This window comes from Aythya marila (genome assembly GCF_965140915.1).
Source record: "Aythya marila genome assembly, chromosome: 1".
NCBI lineage: Eukaryota > Metazoa > Chordata > Aves > Anseriformes > Anatidae > Aythya > Aythya marila.
The window spans coordinates 123,006,726-123,026,613 of record NC_139042.1 but is presented as its reverse complement, the minus strand read 5'-3'; the positions used below and the strand labels follow the sequence as shown (position 1 = coordinate 123,026,613).

At 42.8% G+C, this 19,888-nt stretch overlaps 1 protein-coding gene across 1 annotated transcript in view; it reads left to right on the top strand.

Moving 5' to 3' along the window:
* The window catches only part of USF3 (upstream transcription factor family member 3), a 30,637-nt gene extending 11,962 nt beyond the window's left edge, over positions 1-18,675 (top strand). The window contains exons 3-6 of the mRNA XM_082766082.1: positions 1,630-1,658; positions 4,566-4,648; positions 6,157-6,253; positions 7,365-18,675. Coding sequence (XP_082622208.1) covers positions 1,630-1,658; positions 4,566-4,648; positions 6,157-6,253; positions 7,365-13,813 — 6,658 coding nt within the window. The 3' untranslated portion in view covers positions 13,814-18,675. The remainder of the gene's footprint in view (positions 1-1,629; positions 1,659-4,565; positions 4,649-6,156; positions 6,254-7,364) is intronic.
* Positions 18,676-19,888: the final 1,213 nt, after the last annotated feature.

The following is a 19,888-nucleotide window of genomic DNA, read 5'->3' as shown; positions in this document are numbered from 1 at the left end:
TTGATAGACAAGTTATTATCTCTTATCTCAAATCGCAGGGAAATCTTAAATCTTCTCAAATCTCTGCTGGAAATCAAAACACACCCGCAGGTTGACTAGCAAGTCTATAACCAAAATTTCTAACAAAGGGACTCAAAGTTCATTACAACCGCCCCAAGTCTTCATTCCTGTGTAGTAGGTGATTGATCTAACACTTGATGTGGCAGGGCAGCCCTTCATTCCCTAGTTACACCATCCATCTATGCTACCTGGCCTTCTCGTATACAATTTACGATAAGAATGACAGATGATTGTTTTGTATATAAGTGGGAAAATTGTACTTTATTGTAAATTAAGAAAACAATGATCTCCTGCATGCATTTCAGTTCTGGTGGTGCATATTTTCAATGAACAGAAGATTCGTCTCTTCTTGAGTAGCTGTAGAACAGATGTGCAGGCTTCAGTGGCATTTATTTGACTTTAAGATGTTCATCTTCTGGCATGATTTCTTAGCAAATGTCTCCAGATACAGCCATCTGCAGTAACAGCACTGTCTTGTAAAGGTTGTCTGAGTTACACACTGCTTTTGGTGAGTTACCATAAACAGATGCCAACTCAAAGCACAAAAGGGTACGTGGCTGATAATAATCACACGTGTCATCCACATAGATCTTGCCTTCTCACTTCAGATTCCTTGTTACATCTGGACTATGCTTTAACAGTGAGTGGAGAGCAGAAAATGCCATTCCACTTCTTGCAACTAGACTAAGAGGGCGCTGCTGGACAGAAATACTTTTGATTTATTTTTTTTTAATGAAACATTTCTTTTTCCATAAGACATGTGCTTTGCTTTAGTAGATTTCCTGAAAGTATTTGCCTTACTGCATGAATAAGCTACATTCGATTTTTGTATGGAGAGTACGTGTTTAGGATTTACTGACTTCAAGCAAAGCAATTTGAGGCTTTGCACAGTGATCCTGCTTGTTGCTGTTGGTCCAGAAAGCCCAGATGAACATATGAAAATAAAGACAACCCTCACACCCCAAAAGCATAGACAGAATTTTGAGGCAGTAAAGAGGAAAAGTTGCAGAAGAACAGTAATTCAGGCTTCTCACACAAGGGAAACATTTCATACTAGAAGGTATGATATCTGAAGGTAACAGATCTGAAAGAATCAACTTGTGCGGTAATTTTTTCTCCTGTTTCATTGATTCTGTGAATGTAAAAGCAATGTTTCAAACAAACAGCATTCCTGTTGCTCAAAATTAATGGTTTTTTTTTTTTTTTTTTTTTTAAATAATTAGCTTTATTGAACATTGGATAGTGTAATAGTTCCTGCTGAACAAAACCATAAAAATTCTGCTCTGTCCTGTAAATAGGTAATAATAACCAAATTGAGTATTACAGTATGCTGTTTTGCTGGAATTGATTTAAGTCTGAACACTAATGATTTTTTTGTTAGAAACTGTTTAGTACCAATGTCTAATACCAATCCTTTTGAGTGTAACTTCTGCTGTGTTCTTGTTCAGAGCAGAAGACAATATTCAGTATTTTTAACTGCAATTGAAATAAGAAAATGAGAGAAATTTATTTGTATGCAGATTTTTTTCCCTCTGTTTCATATCACTGTTTTCCCTTTATGCTTAACAGAAAGAAAAACCGGGAGACACATAATGCAGGTAGGAACATGATTTTTGGGTTTTGGTCTAGAAATAAGCACATATTCTTTGAACTATTAGAACATACTTTGCATGGAGAAGGTCCCCTCATAGGAGTTTATTACATTAAAAAAAAAAAGCCACCCTAACAAAAGCATCTTTCTGTGGTCCTGCTTAGAATACCTGTGCACAAGGGCCTCTTGATTGGTCTCCAGGTTGCTGTTTTCCACACAACATGTCCAAGTGTGAAAGTACGACCATGTACCCAATCTTACCATTGCTATTAAACTAAAAAGTGAACAATCTCTGTTCAGTTATAAAGGAAAATGAATGCACAGGCATTCACTCACAAATAATTATCACCTCATTTAAAACAGAGGTAAACACTTAAGCAAATCAGAGAGAGGTATCTCATCCAAGAGCTTTACAGGCTACATGGATTAGAAATACTTCTACAACCTGTCCCTTGGGCACCCACCAGCAATTCTGTGTGAATACCATCTGTATGTTTTAGGACTTACTTCCCTCGCACAGCATGCAGCCTTTTGTCTCTGTCAGATTTTAGCGTCAGTGTCATTTGATAGGTATCAGCAGAAAGGCTTCGGAAGAGTCTGACAGATTCATCTATATAGATAAGAAATGCTAGGCTCTGAATCTGGTCCTCCCTTCATTAAACAATACAAATGTGTGGTCTTTACAAACTCAAATGGAAAAAGCACTGAGCAGTTTCCATGTGAAAGCCGTGGAACATAAAGCTTGTAGGGCTGTACCCAGGGTGCGGCCAATTTCTTAAGGATTAAGAAGTATTAGGCAATAATCTTATCAAGCCTACTTTTAAGATTGCCAAACTCATTCTAATTCTCAGTTCCTGTTTTGCTTGCTGATAGCTTTCCAAAGTCTTCATCTTCTGGGCTGAACTCTGCAAGATGTGGGGACCAGCTCCCTCCAACCCTGTAGCTTGCTTAGTCATTAATATCTGGACAATCTGAGTAGAGCAGATAATACTATCAAAACAAAGGACTAGCACTTCACAACCACTGTGGTATCTGTATGTATAAAGAACAGTAAGAGATACAAAAACAAATTCCCAAGGATCATGGGTTTTAATGTCTATATAGCTGCTCTTGTATGACTGACCACTAGGAATACTGGTGAAACTGGCATCCATTAATGAGCTTTTAAATCCATATATGGTGTAATTGGATAACATTATGTAAAAATTACAGGCTTAACTCTTCAGAGCTGTTAAATTGCTTTAGAAGGTAGGCTATAGGATTTCTTTAAAAGCTGAATGCAAATGTCTGCCTTGGCTTTAAATAATAGTGTGAAATGCAGCTTTAGTTCAGAGTAACTGATTTGATCAGTTTTTATTTCTTTTAGGAGAAATGTCTTTAAGGAGTCTGTTGTTCATTTGTTCTAAATGAGGGTAGCCTTTTGCTGTAGACATGTTAGAACTGGGAAGAAGTGCAATGATGTTCAAACATTGCCCCTGCCTTATGTCTGGCAAGTGACTTAGTCCTCAGAGCAGAGAGGACACCTTGTGGATATACTTTAAATGAGGTGTATGAGACAGATTCCCGTGTGCTTCAGTTCCTTTCTAAATGGAGACTTGGGGCAATGCTTTTTATTTCCGCCCCCCCCATCAGATTTTGTCTTTGTTTTACATCATAAATTTCTTGCAGAGGACCCTTTATCTTGCTGTATTAGAATAGCATTTAGTGTATCTAGGCCTGTCTCTGTGAACACCTTTCAGTCTGCCCTGAAATAATAATAATAAATAAAAACTTCAGTAATTTGAAAAATGTAAATTGAAGTGACAGACTGCTGAAATAAAACTGCTTAAATCAGTATATCCTTGGTAAAGGAGCACAAAGTAAAGCATTGTTTCACCTGTAGAAAATGTACAGTAACCTTTGGGTTACTGTATGTTTCTGTATGCCATTAAAACAGCCCTGCTGTACAAAACATAAGGCACAGTGAATGACACATTGCTTCAAATCTTGACAGAGCTATGTCAGAACTTTATTCAGGCTCTTGTGTAAAAAGAGCTTGCAGAGAAAACGTAGAAATCTCAAAAAGAAAAAACAACAAAAACTTACATAAGACTGAACTATATTGGAAAGAAACTGACAATGGAGGAAAACAGAGATTAATACTATCTGGAAAAAAAAAAAGCCCAGAGGTACTAGATATGTAGTGTAGACCCTTTTTGCAACAGTGTCTAGGCCTCATGAAGAATTAAATGATGTTACTAGAGGACTGTAATTTAAACGACCTTCTCTAAATAGGTAATTCGCCAGAAATATTGTTTATTAAATATTTTCCTTAGTCCCAATTATAATTAGAACTTGCACAGCAGTTATAGCTTTGAACATAAAAATGAGAAACTGATAGTGCCTAGAGCTGGAGCTAGATTCTGTGTTGGCTGCTACATCAATATGAATTTAACATTCAAATCTGATAAAAAAAAAAAAAATCTCTCTTTTGGTGCTAAACTTCACCTTAGGATTTAAGAGACACACATTTTGTTCCTAAACCTGCAACTGATTCTTTAAATAATCTTGTTTCATTTGTTTTCTGTATGCATAAAGTTACTCTGTCTGCCTTGTGAAAAGGGTTTCATAGAAATCAGCTAAAAAGCATTATCAAAACCTGAATTATGAGTTGCAATAGCTCTGCTTTTTCCACAAAGGGGTCCTGAACATCCCCACCTTTTAAAGATACTGCTTCTTACATTACAGCTCTTACTGTCATTGAATGCTAATTCAATAACTGAGCTTTACTTTAGAGGATTTTTTTACCCTACCATATTATTAAGGTCCCAATAGCTCAGGAAATAATATATTTACGAGCCCTTACGTTGGTATTAGTTGTCCTGCTGTTGACTTGTCCAACTAGATGACAAAGTGTACACACTTTTTTATTTAGTGGAGAGACATCGAAAAAAGAAGATTAATGCAGGGATAAACAGAATTGGAGAACTCATTCCCTGCTCTCCAGCACTCAAGCAGGTAAGTGTTCATTCAGAGGTACATAGAAGTTTCCTGTAAAATGCTTGTGTGTTTCCTCGTCCGTAGAAGTATAAATACTTATTTTGCTATTTATCTCACAAAGATCACAGAACTGTCTGAATTAACGTGCTTGAAATCTTATTAGTTCTTAGTAGTATTAAAAATAAATAAATAACAACAACAAAAAATGATATGTAATAGACTTCCTTTTTGGAAGTACAGGGCCACATTAATGCAGTTGTACAGATTTTGAGCTTCATATCTGAAGGTGTTGCACATAACTGTTGAAGGAATGAGTTGGACATGTGACCGACCAACTTTCTCTTTGATTCACATTTGCGGAGAATTTTTTGAGAAGGCATGAGACAGACTCATTTGCCTGTAGCCATCTAGTCATCCTGCCGATGTCTGCCTGTCTGTCTGATCCACAGCTTCCCAAAGTTCTCATTAAAGGCGCCTGAACATTACTAACAACAGAAGATAAAAAACCTATTTCAGCTGCTGCCTTTCCTGTGTTGACCAAATAGCTGCTCACCCTCTCCTCCGATGAAAGAGTGGCAGGATGGACAGAAGTAGGTTGAATCTGGCCGATAGGTTGCTGGTTGGATTGTGCAGCTCCTGTTTGTCAAGTTGTTTTCTACTGCTTAATGTCGTCTTTGCAATGCTCAACTGGTGAAAGCTATGGGTTAAGAAAAATCATTTTTCAGGTCATTCTCCAGTCCCTCCTCTGCCCTTTGCTGGTGATCGCTTAATGTCCCAAGATATAAATTGAATTGCATGTACATTTCTTTCTGTAGTCTTCGGTATAATGAGATGAAAGCAATTCTGAAAGTCAGATGCTAATAGTGAGGTAAGACAGTGTCCTTGTGAGAGATGAAAAGACACAATGACAAAGGCTGATGCACAGAAGCATCTTTTCCCAGACACAACAATCTACAGCAGAGACTATTACTACAGAACAGCAGAACAAGAAAGAAACAGAAAAATGAATGAGAAGTTTAGCAGGCAGAATGAACGTTATCTTACAAAAAGAAGATGGTGGAAGGGTTATGGTATGTTTATTCATCCCATAGTATCCGGTATATTAGTTTCAAAATTATGCAAATGCTTCCCTGGATAATTGTTCTGTGATTGCTTCTTTTCTAATAAAATATGTATGAAGCCGTGTCCTGGAAATTTTGAGTCGTGTATATGTTTATTAGTGAACAATAACGATGCTTGCTGCTTGGATTCTGTGGCTTAGTATTTAGGTTTTGGCATCAGAAAATTTCAGCTCCGTCATGAAATATTTAGTTCTTTAAAAACTCAGAGCATTTTAAGGTCAGTATCACCCATGAAATTTCTGGTTCATCTTTTAATAAACAAAGAACAACAAAAAAAATGTTCAGAGAATCACTCTTTTTTTTTTTTTTAAATGAAGACTGTTGGAATAATTGCAAGATCTGTTATTGGTAGATCCAATAATGATGAGGTTTCTCCTAATTTTTTCTTTGTTTTTCCTTTTAAAGAGCAAGAACATGATCCTGGACCAAGCCTTTAAGTATATAACAGAAATGAAAAGACAGAACGATGAACTTCTGTTAAATGGAGGGAACAACGAACAGGGTAAATAAAGATTTCACTGGAGGCTTTAGAATTCCTGTCACTTCTTTCCAATGTGTGTCTGTTAGTATTGGCTGACAACAAAGCCAGGGACTCAACAGACTTGATGAATCCCAAGACATGCATGCAGGAAAAATACATCCACTTAGAATAACTCGAAACAAGAAGTGAAGAAAAGCCCAAGTGCATGTTCTTGTACATAGCTATGAGATATAAAGCAATCATATTGTGATATAAAGTAAAGAGCTCATGGGTAATGCAGTATCATCTAGCAGATTCCATCCCCATGTATTCTACTGTAACATGCAGACCAATTTCTGACACTGCTAGATTTTTTTCTTTGGAAAAACGGGGTTTCCTTCAAGCATATTCTTTTTTTCTCCTTCCAAATACTTTGAAAGTAGTAGCAATCTATAAAAATATAATACATAATATAAATTCTTATTTAACAGATGCATAAAAATACAGTGACGGAGATGTGACAGAAATAATCTCAGAGCTAATGTTGTGGTTTGTAGTTTTTATTTCTCCACATAGAATAGAATTCTATTAAATTGTTCATCTTGTTGATGTAATTGCATTTGACAAGCGTAGTTGATTTTCCTAGATAGGTGAGCTGACTTCCAGGTGCTGTTTTTTGTGGCTTTACATAAGCGCATTGTATTTAGTTTTGCATATCATTTTCGTACATAATGAAACTTAGTGTCCTGGAAGGTCATGAGATTACCGATTCAATAAAACTAATTTTAGTGCCTGCAAAGGATCAGGGAGAAAAAAAAAAAAAAAAGATAGCTCACCATGTTTGTTTTTCAATTGGTAATTAAATGATTAGTGTTCAGTTTCATCTGTGTTTTTTTTTTTTAAACTAATTAACATACTTAACTATTGGTAGTGGAGTATTCTGTGGCTTTCATTACTTTCCTGATCAATTGAAGGGTTTACCAGGATACTCTTAATTTACATTATTTAAACCATTTGAGGTTATTATTATTATCCATACATTGCTAGTGATGTATTTCAATATTGCATAGAACTTACTCTCCAAATCACATGGTAGTATTACCTGGTATTTGTACAGGTGCTGAAGTAACGGATTGCTCTCACTGTTTTGTAGCTGAAGAGATAAAAAAACTCCGGAAACAATTGGATGAACTTCAGAAGGAGAACGGGAGATATATCGAACTACTGAAAGCAAATGATATTTGCCTGTATGATGACCCTACGATCCACTGGAAGGGGAATCTCAAAAATGCAAAGGTTTCGGTTGTTATTCCTGGTGATCAGGTTCAAAAGAACATCATCGTCTATTCAAATGGGAGTCAACCCAATGGAAATAACCAGGGAGCATCTGTCCAGGGAATAACGTTTAACGTTAGTCATAATTTACAAAAGCAAACAGCCAATGTTGTGCCAGTTCAGAGAACTTGCAACTTAGTGACTCCTGTGACAATTTCTGGTATTTACCCTGCAGAAAACAAGCCACGGTCTCAGAGTACGGTTTCTCCACTGGCACCCGCTCAGCCAGTCCCAGCAGGGAACGTTCTTGAGCTTTCCACCCTAGAGAATGAGCAAGGTGTGCTTGTTACAGCCACCTCACAGAGCACTTCTCAATCTGGAACAGAACAGGAACTCCAGCGTTCTCTAAGTAATACATCACAGAATGATCAAAATCTCCCCAAAAGTAAAAATGATGAGGGGTGCCCGAAATTAATGAAGAAAACACTCCTGCAGGGAATCAGCCTTCCTTCCAGTGCCTCCACGGAAACCTCTCAAGTTCAACAGGTGAATGCAACCTGCTCAAAAACACCTAATTCTAGGAATGAATTTCAAGAAGGCTGTGTAATTTCAACCAGTGACACAGGTTGCGTGCCGTCTGTGAGACTGTCTAGTACAGATAGCTTTTCCTCTGTAAATGTCCTCAAAAGTACAGACTTGGTAAGTAGTGCTGGAATGCCCATGACTTCTGCAGCAGAAGGAATTAAGGCCGTAACGGCAATAAGCACTCTGCCTGCCAGTCCCCTAGAGAACTGCTGGTCTTTTTCAGGCTCTACAGGCGTTGGCACTTCAGACTTGAAAAACATGAGTAGCCTTACACGCATGCCTTCAGCTGGAAACACACAGACCACGTGGACAACTTTGCAGCTAGCAGGCAATACTGTTCAGCCACTTAGCCAAACACCATCCAGCATGATGACCGCGCTCCTGAATGAGCCCGGTAACGGCGCTGGTACTGCATCTCCTGCTCACAGCAGGCCTTTGACTACAAGCATTAGTCTAAGTACTTCTCTGCCTGGAGACGTGCAGGCAGCTGAACAAATCGTAGTTACCTTGCCCTCGTGTCCGTCCTTACCTATGCAGCCATTAATCAGCCAGCCACAGGTTAAAACTCAGGCTGCAGGAAATATCCTTCCACTGAATTCAGCTATGCAGGTGATTCAGATGGCGCAGCCAGTTGCGTCAGCCGTAACAGGAGCACCAGCCAACCAGAATGTCATAATTCTCCAGCCTCCAAACACCACGCCGTGCCCTCCAATCGTGAGAGCAGAAGTCCCTAGCCAAAATGTCAGTCAACAAATTGTAATTATACAAGCTGCTAGTCAGAATCCGCTTCCTCTCCTCTCTGCCCAGCCTTCTGCTTCTGTAAGAGTTCCCATGAATGGGCCTGCTGCGATCGCAAACTCTAGCAACTCTGTACAAAATGCCCCTCTTCCACAGACTTTTGGGGGGAAACACCTTGTCCATATATTACCAAGACCATCCTCTTTGCCATCTTCTAGCTCTACACAAACATTTTCAGTTACGATGTCAAATCAGCAGCATCCTCAAACTATCTCATTGAACGGGCAGCTTTTTGCATTGCAGCCCGTGATGTCTTCATCTGGAGCTGCCAACCAAGCCCCTATGCAAATTATTCAACCCACCACCAGCGAAGATCCAAACACCAACGTTGCCCTCAATACATTTGGTGCTTTAGCTAACCTCAATCAAAGCATATCACAAATGGCCGGACAAAGCTGCTTACACTTGTCTCTCAGCCACCCTGCCAATCCCACGACTGTCCATAACCAGATCGCCACGGTTAACTGCGTGTCGTTACCAACTTCGGTGGCGTCTGCAATATCTGCAGAGGGTTCAGTCTTAGCTAGCGCATCTAATTCAATAAATGCTTCCCCCAAAAAAGCTGCTGCTGGCTTGCCAGCTAATACAAAATCAAAAAGGACAAACAAAAAACCAAGTACTAAAAAACCCGTGGCAGCCAACAGTAAAGTGTCCTGTCCAGCGATTCCTTGCAAAGATGCGGGGAAGGTAGACTGTGCTCCTGTGGAAACTGCAGCAAAGCTTGCAAACAGTGAGGGGCTGCCTGAAACCACTCCGGCAGCATCACAAGCTTTAGCTACGTCGCAGGCAAGCGGTGTGGCAGCACCAAGTGGCACGAGCGTTGCTGACTGTCATTCCAAAGAGCCTGAGCGCTCTGAGCAGGCAGCAGGATCCTGCCCTGTGCCAGAGCTGCCTGCATCCTCGCCCCTGCAGCCCACGGTGCCCGAACCATTGGTGCCAGACCCGCCGGCTGCCAAAGATGCTGCTCCTCTCCCGCAGGTGTGTCGGTCTCAGAGCAATCCACCTGCTGCTTCTGCCTTGTCAGAGGCTTCTGCACCCTGCGAACCCCCTGGCACCTTAACGACCTCTCGTACTGAAGCACATGTGACAAATCCTCAGGTTGCTGGGATGGCAGCAGCACAGAGCAGCGCAGCAGATCACACTTCCAAGGCAGGAGCAATTTCAGAGTCCTGCACTGTTGCACACGATTCTTCAATTATCATGCAAGATGCGGACTTGTTAGAGGGGCAGGGTCTAACCAAAATGCTGTCCGATCTCACAAAAGACAGAACAGCTGAGGAAAAAAACTCTTCTTTTACCGTTCAGGGGGAGCATTCTAATTTTCCCATGGAAAACTCGAAATCAGCAGAATCCAGTGTTGATTTGCCTGAGAAGCAGGAACTTCTGTTAATGAACTCGGAGGGAGATTCTCTCTCCCAGCATCACACCTGCATTTCTGATCAGGAAGTAGTTAGTGCTTCCCTCATTGCCAGCAGGCAGGCAGACTCCCCGATGTCCACCAGCTCTGGTAGCAGTCGAGGCTTCTCAGTGGCATCGATGTTGCCAGATACCACCAGAGAAGATGTTACGAGCAGCACATCAACCAGTACGTGTAACAACTGCACGTTTTCAGAACAACCCGACATCGTAGCTCTTGCAGCAAGAGCTATTTTTGATCAAGAAAACCTTGAGAAAGGTGGAGGAGGAATACAAGTTAACATGAGGGATGCCATCCCTAAGTCAACTGAGGTTGCATCTTTGGAGAGAGAGCAAGCGACTTTCAAACCTTTACCAGCGAAAGAAAGCAATGCAGGGCCATTAGAGACAGCATCCAACAAATTCAGTGCTCAGGATACGGTGCAAGCAAACGTTGATAGACAAGTTGAAAAACCAAGCTGTTCCGTAGGAGGTGTGGAAACCTCAAACACTTCTTTGCAGATTTCAGCCTCCCAGTCACCAAGCATAACCAGTTTAAGCGTGAATAATCTCATACACCAGAGCCGCATTGTCCATCCCCTTGTGAGTTGCCCAAGTTTATCCCAGCCTTCAGAGCCGCCAAGTGTTCCTGCAACGGTGAGCCTCTCCCTCCCATCTAGTTCGTATGTCAACCAGTCTCCGGGACCAGCTATGATGAATGAATATGCTCAGGAGCAACTGAATGCTATCAGGGCAAACACCATGCAGGCCCCCCAGCTGCAGGAATCGCACTTAAAGCAGCAAGGCCACGAAGGTCGCAAAGACTCTGCCAAGCGGGCTGTGCAAGACGACCTTCTGCTCTCCACAGCAAAGAGGCAAAAGCAGTGCCAGACAGCACCTCTAAGGCTCGAAGGGATGGCGCTGATGAACCGAACACCGGAGAGCATTGCTGATCAAACGCAGATGCTGGTCAGTCAGATTCCTCCTAACTCATCAAATTCAGTGCCATCGGTGAGCAATCAAGGGCACACGGATGGCCTTAGCAGGTTATTCCCATCAAACAGCAACTTCGTAACGCCAGCTTTGCGACAAACTGAAGTCCAGTGCAACTCTCAAACATCGATTTCAGAACAGCAAGGTCAAGCAGGGCAGCACTTGCAGCCGATTCAGCACGGTCCTTCTCAAGGCATATCTCATCTCCACAGTAATCATCCCTACTTAAAACAGCAGCAGGCTGGGCAGTTAAGAGAAAGGCACCACTTGTACCAGCTGCAGCACCATGTCACTCACGGGGAAAACTCAGTCCACTCTCAGCCCCACGGTGTCCACCAGCAGCGAACAATACAGCAGGAGGTGCAAATGCAAAAGAAACGAAATCTTATCCAGGGAAGCCAAGCCACGCAACTTTCTCTACAGCAGAAACACCATGGGAGTGATCAGACGCGGCAAAAAGGTGGTCAGCCTCATCCTCACCACCAGCAAATGCAGCAGCAGATGCAGCAGCACTTTGGAGCTTCCCAGCCTGAAAAGAACTGTGAAAATCCCGCAACAAGCAGAAACCATCACAGCCACCCTCAGAGCCATATAAACCAGGAAATTATGCATCAACAGCAACAAGATGTTAGCAGCAGACAGCAAGGTTCAGCTTCTGAACATGTATCAGGGCATAATCAGATGCAGAGGCTTATGACCTCGAGGGGCTTAGAGCAGCAAATGGTGTCCCAGGCAAGTATCGTAACCAGGCCATCGGATATGACTTGCACTCCTCACAGGCAGGAGAGAAACAGAGTCTCCAGCTACTCTGCTGAAGCACTCATTGGGAAGACACCCTCTAATTCAGAGCAGAGAATAGGAATCTCTCTTCAAGGCCCTAGAGTTCCTGACCAGCTCGAAATGAGAAGCTATCTCGATGTTTCTAGGAATAAAGGGTTGGTCATTCATAATATGCAGGGCCGTATATCTGTCGATCATACGGTTGGCTCAGATGTGCAACGGCTGTCTGATTGTCAGACCTTTAAGCCAGCAGGACCCAATCAGCAACCAACAGGCAATTTTGACGTACAAGCCTCAAGGAACAGCGAAATTGGTAATTCTGTGCCATCCCTCAGGGGCATGCAATCGCAAGCTTTCCGAATTGGTCAAAATACTGGGCCATCCATTGAAAGACAGAAGAGGTTGCCTTACCCGCCAGTGCAGGGTATTCCAACAGGAAATACCCTTCCATCAAGGGAAAATGAAAACACATGCCACCAAAGTTTTATGCAGAGTTTACTTGCCCCTCACCTCGGAGACCAAGTTAGCGGAAGCCAAAGATCCCTCCCAGAGCATCAGAGGAATACGCAGTGCGGCGCGTCCTCCACGATCGAGTACAACTGCCCCCCGGCACGAGAGAGCGTCCACATCCGAAGGGATGGTGACGGTCAGACCAGGGAAAGCTGTGACATGTCTATCGGTTCAATTAACACGAGGAACAGTTCTTTAAATATTCCTTTCTCGAGTTCTTCTTCCTCGGGAGACATTCAGGGTCGAAATACAAGCCCAAACATTTCCGTACAGAAGTCCAATCCCATGAGGATGACCGAGAGCCATGGGACAAAGAGTCACATGAATACGCCAGTTTCTAGCAACATGCATGGCGTCGTGAGGCCCACTCACCCTCACCCTGCAGTTTCTCATGGAAATGGTGAACAAGGGCAACCATCCGTTCGTCAGCCAAATTCTTCAGTTACTCAACGGTCCAGGCATCCCCTGCAAGATAACGGAGGCTCTAAAATACGTCAGCCTGAACGGAACCGGTCTGGAAATCAAAGACACGGGAATGTCTTTGACCCTAGTCTTCCCCATCTTCCCCTGTCTACCAGTGGCAGTATGATCCTCGGGCGCCAGCAGTCTGCGATAGAGAAAAGAGGAAGCATCGTCCGCTTTATGTCGGATGGCCCCCAGGTGTCTAACGATAACGCAGCCCCCGACCAACACACGCTCTCCCAGAACTTTGGCTTCCCTTTTATTCCAGAGGGTGGCATGAACCCGCCAATAAACGCCAACGCCTCTTTCATCCCACCCGTTACCCAGCCTAGTGCCACTCGGACGCCAGCCCTAATCCCGGTCGATCCTCAAAACACGCTGCCGTCCTTCTACCCGCCATACTCCCCCGCCCATCCCACTCTTTCCAATGACATTTCTATCCCTTATTTCCCCAATCAAATGTTCCCTAATCCGAGCACAGAAAAGCCAAGCAGCGGAGGTTTGAACAATCGGTTTGGATCCATTTTGTCCCCTCCCCGGCCTGTTGGTTTTGCTCAGCCGAGTTTTCCTTTGCTTCCAGATATGCCGCCGATGCACATGACCAACACGTCACACTTATCCAATTTTAACTTGACGTCTTTGTTCCCAGAAATAGCCACAGCTCTTCCTCCAGATGGTTCAGCAATGTCGCCTTTGCTTTCCATTGCAAACACATCTGCTTCAGATTCTTCCAAGCAGTCCTCGAACCGACCTGCCCACAATATAAGCCATATTCTAGGTCACGATTGCAGTTCAGCTGTATGAAGACTGATCGACTGACTTCTAGTCTGATGCGTTGTTTATATATTTAAGGAAAAGAAAACGGATCTTACTGGCATCCCTGAAGAGCCCATTCATAGCATCACTGTTTATTTGCCTAAATGTATGTATATGGGTACGTTTTGTATTTATATACACACTGTATTTCCACCCACCTTACTAACTTTAAAGCACCAGTGCCTATAGCAATGCTTACTTACAAGAAAACGGTAAGAATGCAACATTTAGAGCTGTGCAAATATTGATTGTTGATTTTACAACAATCGAGTCTGATGGCTGATTGTCCCGGGATAATCGCCACCCTCAGTAGTACTTGGATGTAAAGAAAGAAGTGAGAACATCCAAACGAGAGATAGGAAAAAATGCTACAGATTTCATTTTAATTGTGATGTGTTTACCTAAAACTATAGACGAACTTGAAGTGGCTTGGGTTTCTCTTCTTCCTTTGTAAAATATTTTCAGGAGCCTCATAACAAGTCAAGTCTGTGTTAATCCAGCATTATTTGATAAAGCCATTCGTTGTGCAGCTTTTGTCTCTTGAAGCTTGTCACATACACGTGATTTAAGGCTGACTTTACCTGGCAAAAATTACTGTGTCTCTATGGTCAGCAATTAAAAATACTGGTTTAGAAAATTGAGATTTCTTTAAAGCATGACTTTGCGTTTCTAAGACAAAATTTATTTGGATCCGTTTTAGGAATGGCATCTGTTACTGCTGAACTTGGTCAACATTTTAATGCAGCTTACTACCCCTCCTGGGGTAGTCAGCAGAGACAGCAGCCCTCTTTGTTGCCATTTCATTGTTCATATGCTGCAAGTTACCTCAGGGTGTTTCTTGAACCTTGTTTAGCACCTTCTTAATGTCTTTTTTTTTTTTTTTTCCCATCTCCTCTTTTGGCCCATGCTCAAACACCAGCTTTCTGGTTTCTAGGAGTGTCAGCCCTCTGTTGCATTGGACAGCACATGGGAGGAGCACTGTGCCCATGGCACCCCACAAAATTAATGGGGATCCTCGTGGGCACAGCAGCTCCTTAACATTGCCGACAGCGTCGGGGCCTAATTTAATATCAGTACTTTGCACTTGAATGCACCTTTTGTCTAAACCCGTATGACTGTGGGTGAAGGAGGAACACGAACGTGTCAAGATTGAAATATTGCATACCAGGAAGACATGGTTTGAGCATTGTGAGGAAGGGGGGACATGTTTGTGCGTGCATGAGGGATGCGACAAATGTGTGTGCGCTAGCCAAGTCTCCAGTATGCTTCCACAGATTTTGATCCTATTTCATTGAATGGAAAGGGAAAAACTAGGTAAGGTTAATTTATTTAATGGCTCTACAGTGTGATTTTTTTTTTTTTTAAGGCACAAATACGTTTTTTAAGTGTGTGGAAATACCATTTCCGACTATATTCTTCAAATAGCATGGTAGCTTCAGGTTTCCTCATATGCAATCTTCCCACACCCGGCTGAGAGGCTTTAGCATAAAAAAGAATTGGGCAAAACAGGCTGTAGTCCATCCTGGTGATGTCTCCTTTCTTATAACCTGGGGTATGATGTTTTCCTGCAAAGCTAAGTGAAACGGTTCTGCTTCAAATCGGGGATCACCTTTTAATTCAGATGAGGAATATCTTTAGGACACTAAACGTAAGTGGTGCTTCGCTATTTTTGTGTTTATTAGAGCTAACTGATGGAACCTTTATTTTACTTCAGAGCACGCCTGCTTTTCTGCACTTGCCTCAGACCAGCAGCGTGTGCTCCATGCAGAGCCGTAGCCTCAGGAATGACTGCCAGTCCTCAGAGCTGAGCGGGCAAACTGCAGGTCTGTGTTTGGTCTGAGCCATTCTTATTCTCATGAAGTGGCATTTGTTATGAGTAAGCATATTTGGCTTTCAAGATGTGAGAAGTTAAGCCCTGGTTTAGGGACTTTACTTAAAGATGTTAATCCTGCTCATCACCCACGTCGTACTGCATTAGTGTCCTCTGCTGGGAAAGCTCCACTGCTCCATGATGTCTTTCAAAACTGGAGAGAGCCTGTAAGCTTGCCTGGATATCTTTGTTCCTTCGTGTTGATTTCACAATTAATTTCATTGGTCTTGTATCAAGGTTTAATGCGATCATGAGTATTCAGTATAGAACATATTGCTTGTGTTGGTTTTTTGTTTGTTTTTTAAGGTGTACATTGTTTTCTGAACAGGCAGTAACTGCATCAGTAACATTCTTGTGCCCCTTTTCTGTTTCCAAAGATGACCAAAAAAGCAATCTTAATCCCAGGACACCTGTAGTGCAGGCCATTACCACAGAGGCATCTCAGTGGTGTAAGGCCTGTGATTTTGCAGCAGCTGCACAGTTTGCTGGTGTGTGGCTCAAAACTAATCACTGTATCACCTTCATTCTTCTCTAGAGGATTGCACCTTGTGTTGTCTATTCTTCCCCCCCCCCCAGATTCTATTATTTTCACTGTTGACTGGCATTTAAATCAATTTAATTCAAGAGAAATTGGCTCTGATGTGTGGTGCTTTGGGCTAATTGGCAGCTGGGGCTGGTTTTTGCTCAGTCTGGCCGGGTGCCCTGCTTTGAGAGTGACTTGTGGGCTTGCCATGGAGCTCAGCTTCTCACATTGGTGCTCGCCTGCCTGTAGGTTTGACATTTGATGGGCTGGATATTTTGCATCAAAGGAGAAGAAACGAGATGTTAGGTACTTTTGTTAGCTTTTAATTATGGAATTGCTTTGGTTTTCCTCTTCACTGCAAACTAATTACCCCCGCCTTTCCACATGGACCAGGCCACAACTCAGCTTCTTGCATTTTTTCCGTAGTTCAGGACTTTGGCACGTTGGTGCTTCGGCTGAGCACTGGCCCTTTCCGAGGGCTTTGCTCTCAGCATGAGGAGTGAGTGGAGCGTCTTCACTGTTGAGCTGAAAGAATATTTTTCTTTTTCCCCTTCCCCTAACATTGAAACTGTTTTTAGGTATCAGGTTGATGAAATTTTAAGGAAGGCTTACCTTACCTCAGACCATGCCCTTTTTTGGGAAAAAAAGCGTGTGAAAAAGGAGCTTCTGTAAGTTTTGCTGATGAAATAATTGCTCTACTTGTTGTCATAGGAATTCTATAGGCAAATGCATTTTATTCAGCAAACTTCCATCATGCCAAGAAGAATGAGTTGGTATTTTAAAGTTCTCTTGTTTTTAAAAATATATTTGGAAACGATTTTGTGGTTTTAATTGTAATTTATTGTTCTGAGAGTGGAATTGTCTCCTCCAGAACGGTTCCACTGGATCTTTCTGAAGGCTGCTTACTCTAATTGGGGGTTTGCTTTGTATTTGAAGAGAGGAAAAATACTCCGTATTGGTTAATTTAACAAAATAGTAGCGAAAGGGAAATGTTCAGAACTACCTCCGGGGTGGGACTGCCACAGTGGACAGGCGTTGTGGCTTTCAGTTTGTCCTAAACGAGTTCAACAAAAATAGCAAACGGGCAGAGGGCTGAGTTGCGGGTATTTTCATGTAATCCTTGATTAATCCCTTAAGAAACCTGGGTGAATACGAGCAGGATCAGATTAAGCTGAAAGCAGGCAATAAACCAGTAATGTATTAACACTGCTGTGAGTCTGATTGAGAGAGAGGAGCTCATTTAAACGCAGCTAAGGAAATGTGGAAATGACTTGAGGGTGTGTGTGAGCCGTACCGGAGTGTGTCTGGTAGCTCCTGCAGCCACAGCACTGCTGCCCGGGGGCAGAGCACCTCTCTGAAGAGAAACTCACTGTGCTGGGGCTGCCACGGGTTTGCACAGCTTGCATACAGCACTTTAAAGCTGCGCTGCTGCTGCAGTCGGTCACCAGTGCTGTTGCAGAAACAAATCGTTCGGCAGGGCAACTGCAAAGGGCGTCACTTCGTTATTTCTGATCTCCTGGTCTCTTTTTCACCTTGTTCAGAGGTACTTGTGCAGCCCTGGCTCCAGGACTTCATTCATTCATTCCTTTCCTCTTGTTTTCCTTTCTCCCACTGCCGCCGACCCAGCACTGCCAGCAGCTGTGAGGACAGGCATGCCCGTGCAGACACAGGTTTGCACGCAGCTCTGCCTTCAGCCTCACGCTGCCTCCCTCTGCTGTCCTCAGTTAGAGCTAAGACCGACGCTTCATTCCCACTTGTTACACTGAGAGCAAATTATCCTGTGAAGCAGTGATTTACCAGAAATGTTTGGTCACGATGATACAAAAGTCTTCTCTCTGCTAAGAATCCTTACTTAGTTCCATAAAAGCCATTATTAGTTGCTGATACCAGTTTTTATACGGTAATTTCAGAAGAAACCTAACTGAATTTTTACAAGCAGATTCCAGGTTTGCAATATGCTGTGCAGTTGCAGCGATCACAAATGTGAAACAGCCGAGACAGCAGTGGGTTGTACCCCTGTTCCTGCCTGCTCACTGTGAGAAGGAAAGCAAAGATGGATTTTGCCAGAGGAGATTAATCAAAGATGCTGTTGCCCCCCACAATGTAAATTATTTATATTCAGTCCAGAATTTTCTGCTGTGCTCCTGTTTTATACAGCTGTAAATTACTTGGATACAGCGCCACTGGAACGTCCTTACTATTTTGTAATGGAAAAAGGAAATCCGCAGTAGAATATATAATGAATGAATAGGAACATCACCTTGCAATTGTAAATAAGATCTTGTTCTGTTTATTTTGACATCTTTTTACAAATGTGTTGCATTTGGGTGTAAATATCCCAAACCATGACCTTGTTCAGAGTTCTGAGATTTCTATTGTTAAATGTAATACTTTGTTTAATAGCTGTAATAATTATTTGTATAGATATGAACATGATAGTATTTTATTAAAAAAAAAGGAAAAACGTTCTCTGAGTACTGGGTTCTTTTTGGTGCAGCTTCTTTCCCTGTGTAAAAAATAAAAATGAAGTGAGATGGAAGGCTTTCAAGGTAAGTAAAAATAAAGTTTTCCTTTGAGAGTAGGAATTTACAGTTACACTTTTCCATCAATCCGTATTCAGTAAGTATACGGGAATGATGTGCCACTTTATTTGGCTATATATAAAACTATGTGATCCAGAAGAAATGTGTACTCAATCTAAATAACGCAAAGTAAATATTGGCCCTGCACAGGTGGCAGTCATCAGTGCCTTATCGCACCTTCCCACCCCTCACGCTTGCAGGCCTGCTCTGGGACAAAGGCCCCGATCCTGCCGGGCTCATACAGGTGCTGCGAGTACAAAAGCACCGCTGAGACTGCCTGGAGCTGGTTCTTCCCCTGCACCACCCAAAGTCACTTGACTCAGTGACAGCGCTGCGCTGGCTTCTGCTCAGGAAGGTGTTCAAGGCCAAGGCAGGTGCAGCACTGAGAAGGGTGTTGCAGGAGATAGATATATAAATATATGCATTTAGATATATAAAGCCAAAAGTTAGTAGTGCTTACAGAACCAGCAAATGCTTGTACCATGACTTAGCAAATCAGCACATGTTTGTATTTAATAACCAACTGTTGAAAACAGTATCCGTGCAGATAGGGTGGTTTTCACCGAGGGAGGAAAAAAAAAAAAAAAAAAGGAAAGGATTCACTGGGAAACTGAAGTGTTTGTTCCTCTTCTCAAGAGGTGTCAGAGCAGTTTGTGCTGAGCGTAGGAGGGATGAGCACATGGTAGTGGAAGCAGGGACCACGCGACCAGTGAGTGCTGCAGGACCAGCGGCAGGAGCTGCTCTGTAGCTGCTGAGGGCTGCCCGGCCCAGAGCTGCTCAGGGGCCAAACCAGAGCCAGAGCCGCTTCTGCCAGCGCCAGGTCTGAGGTGAGAAAACTGAAGCAGGAACAGACAGCAGGGAGGGCAAAGGCAAGAGGAAATTTAAGTCGTCGCATCAAGCTGTAGGCACAGAAGCAGCAGGGAGACGATTCCAGCTCCTCCTCCCCCCTGTCTTGGCGTGAGGTGCCTCTCCTTGTATTTAGCTGTTTTTCTGCTCCTTCTGTGCCAGTCGCTCCCGCGCTGCTGCTGACACCTTGCTGTATGCCTGCCGTGCTCAGCGCAGCGAGCCCATATGCTGCTCTCCTACCT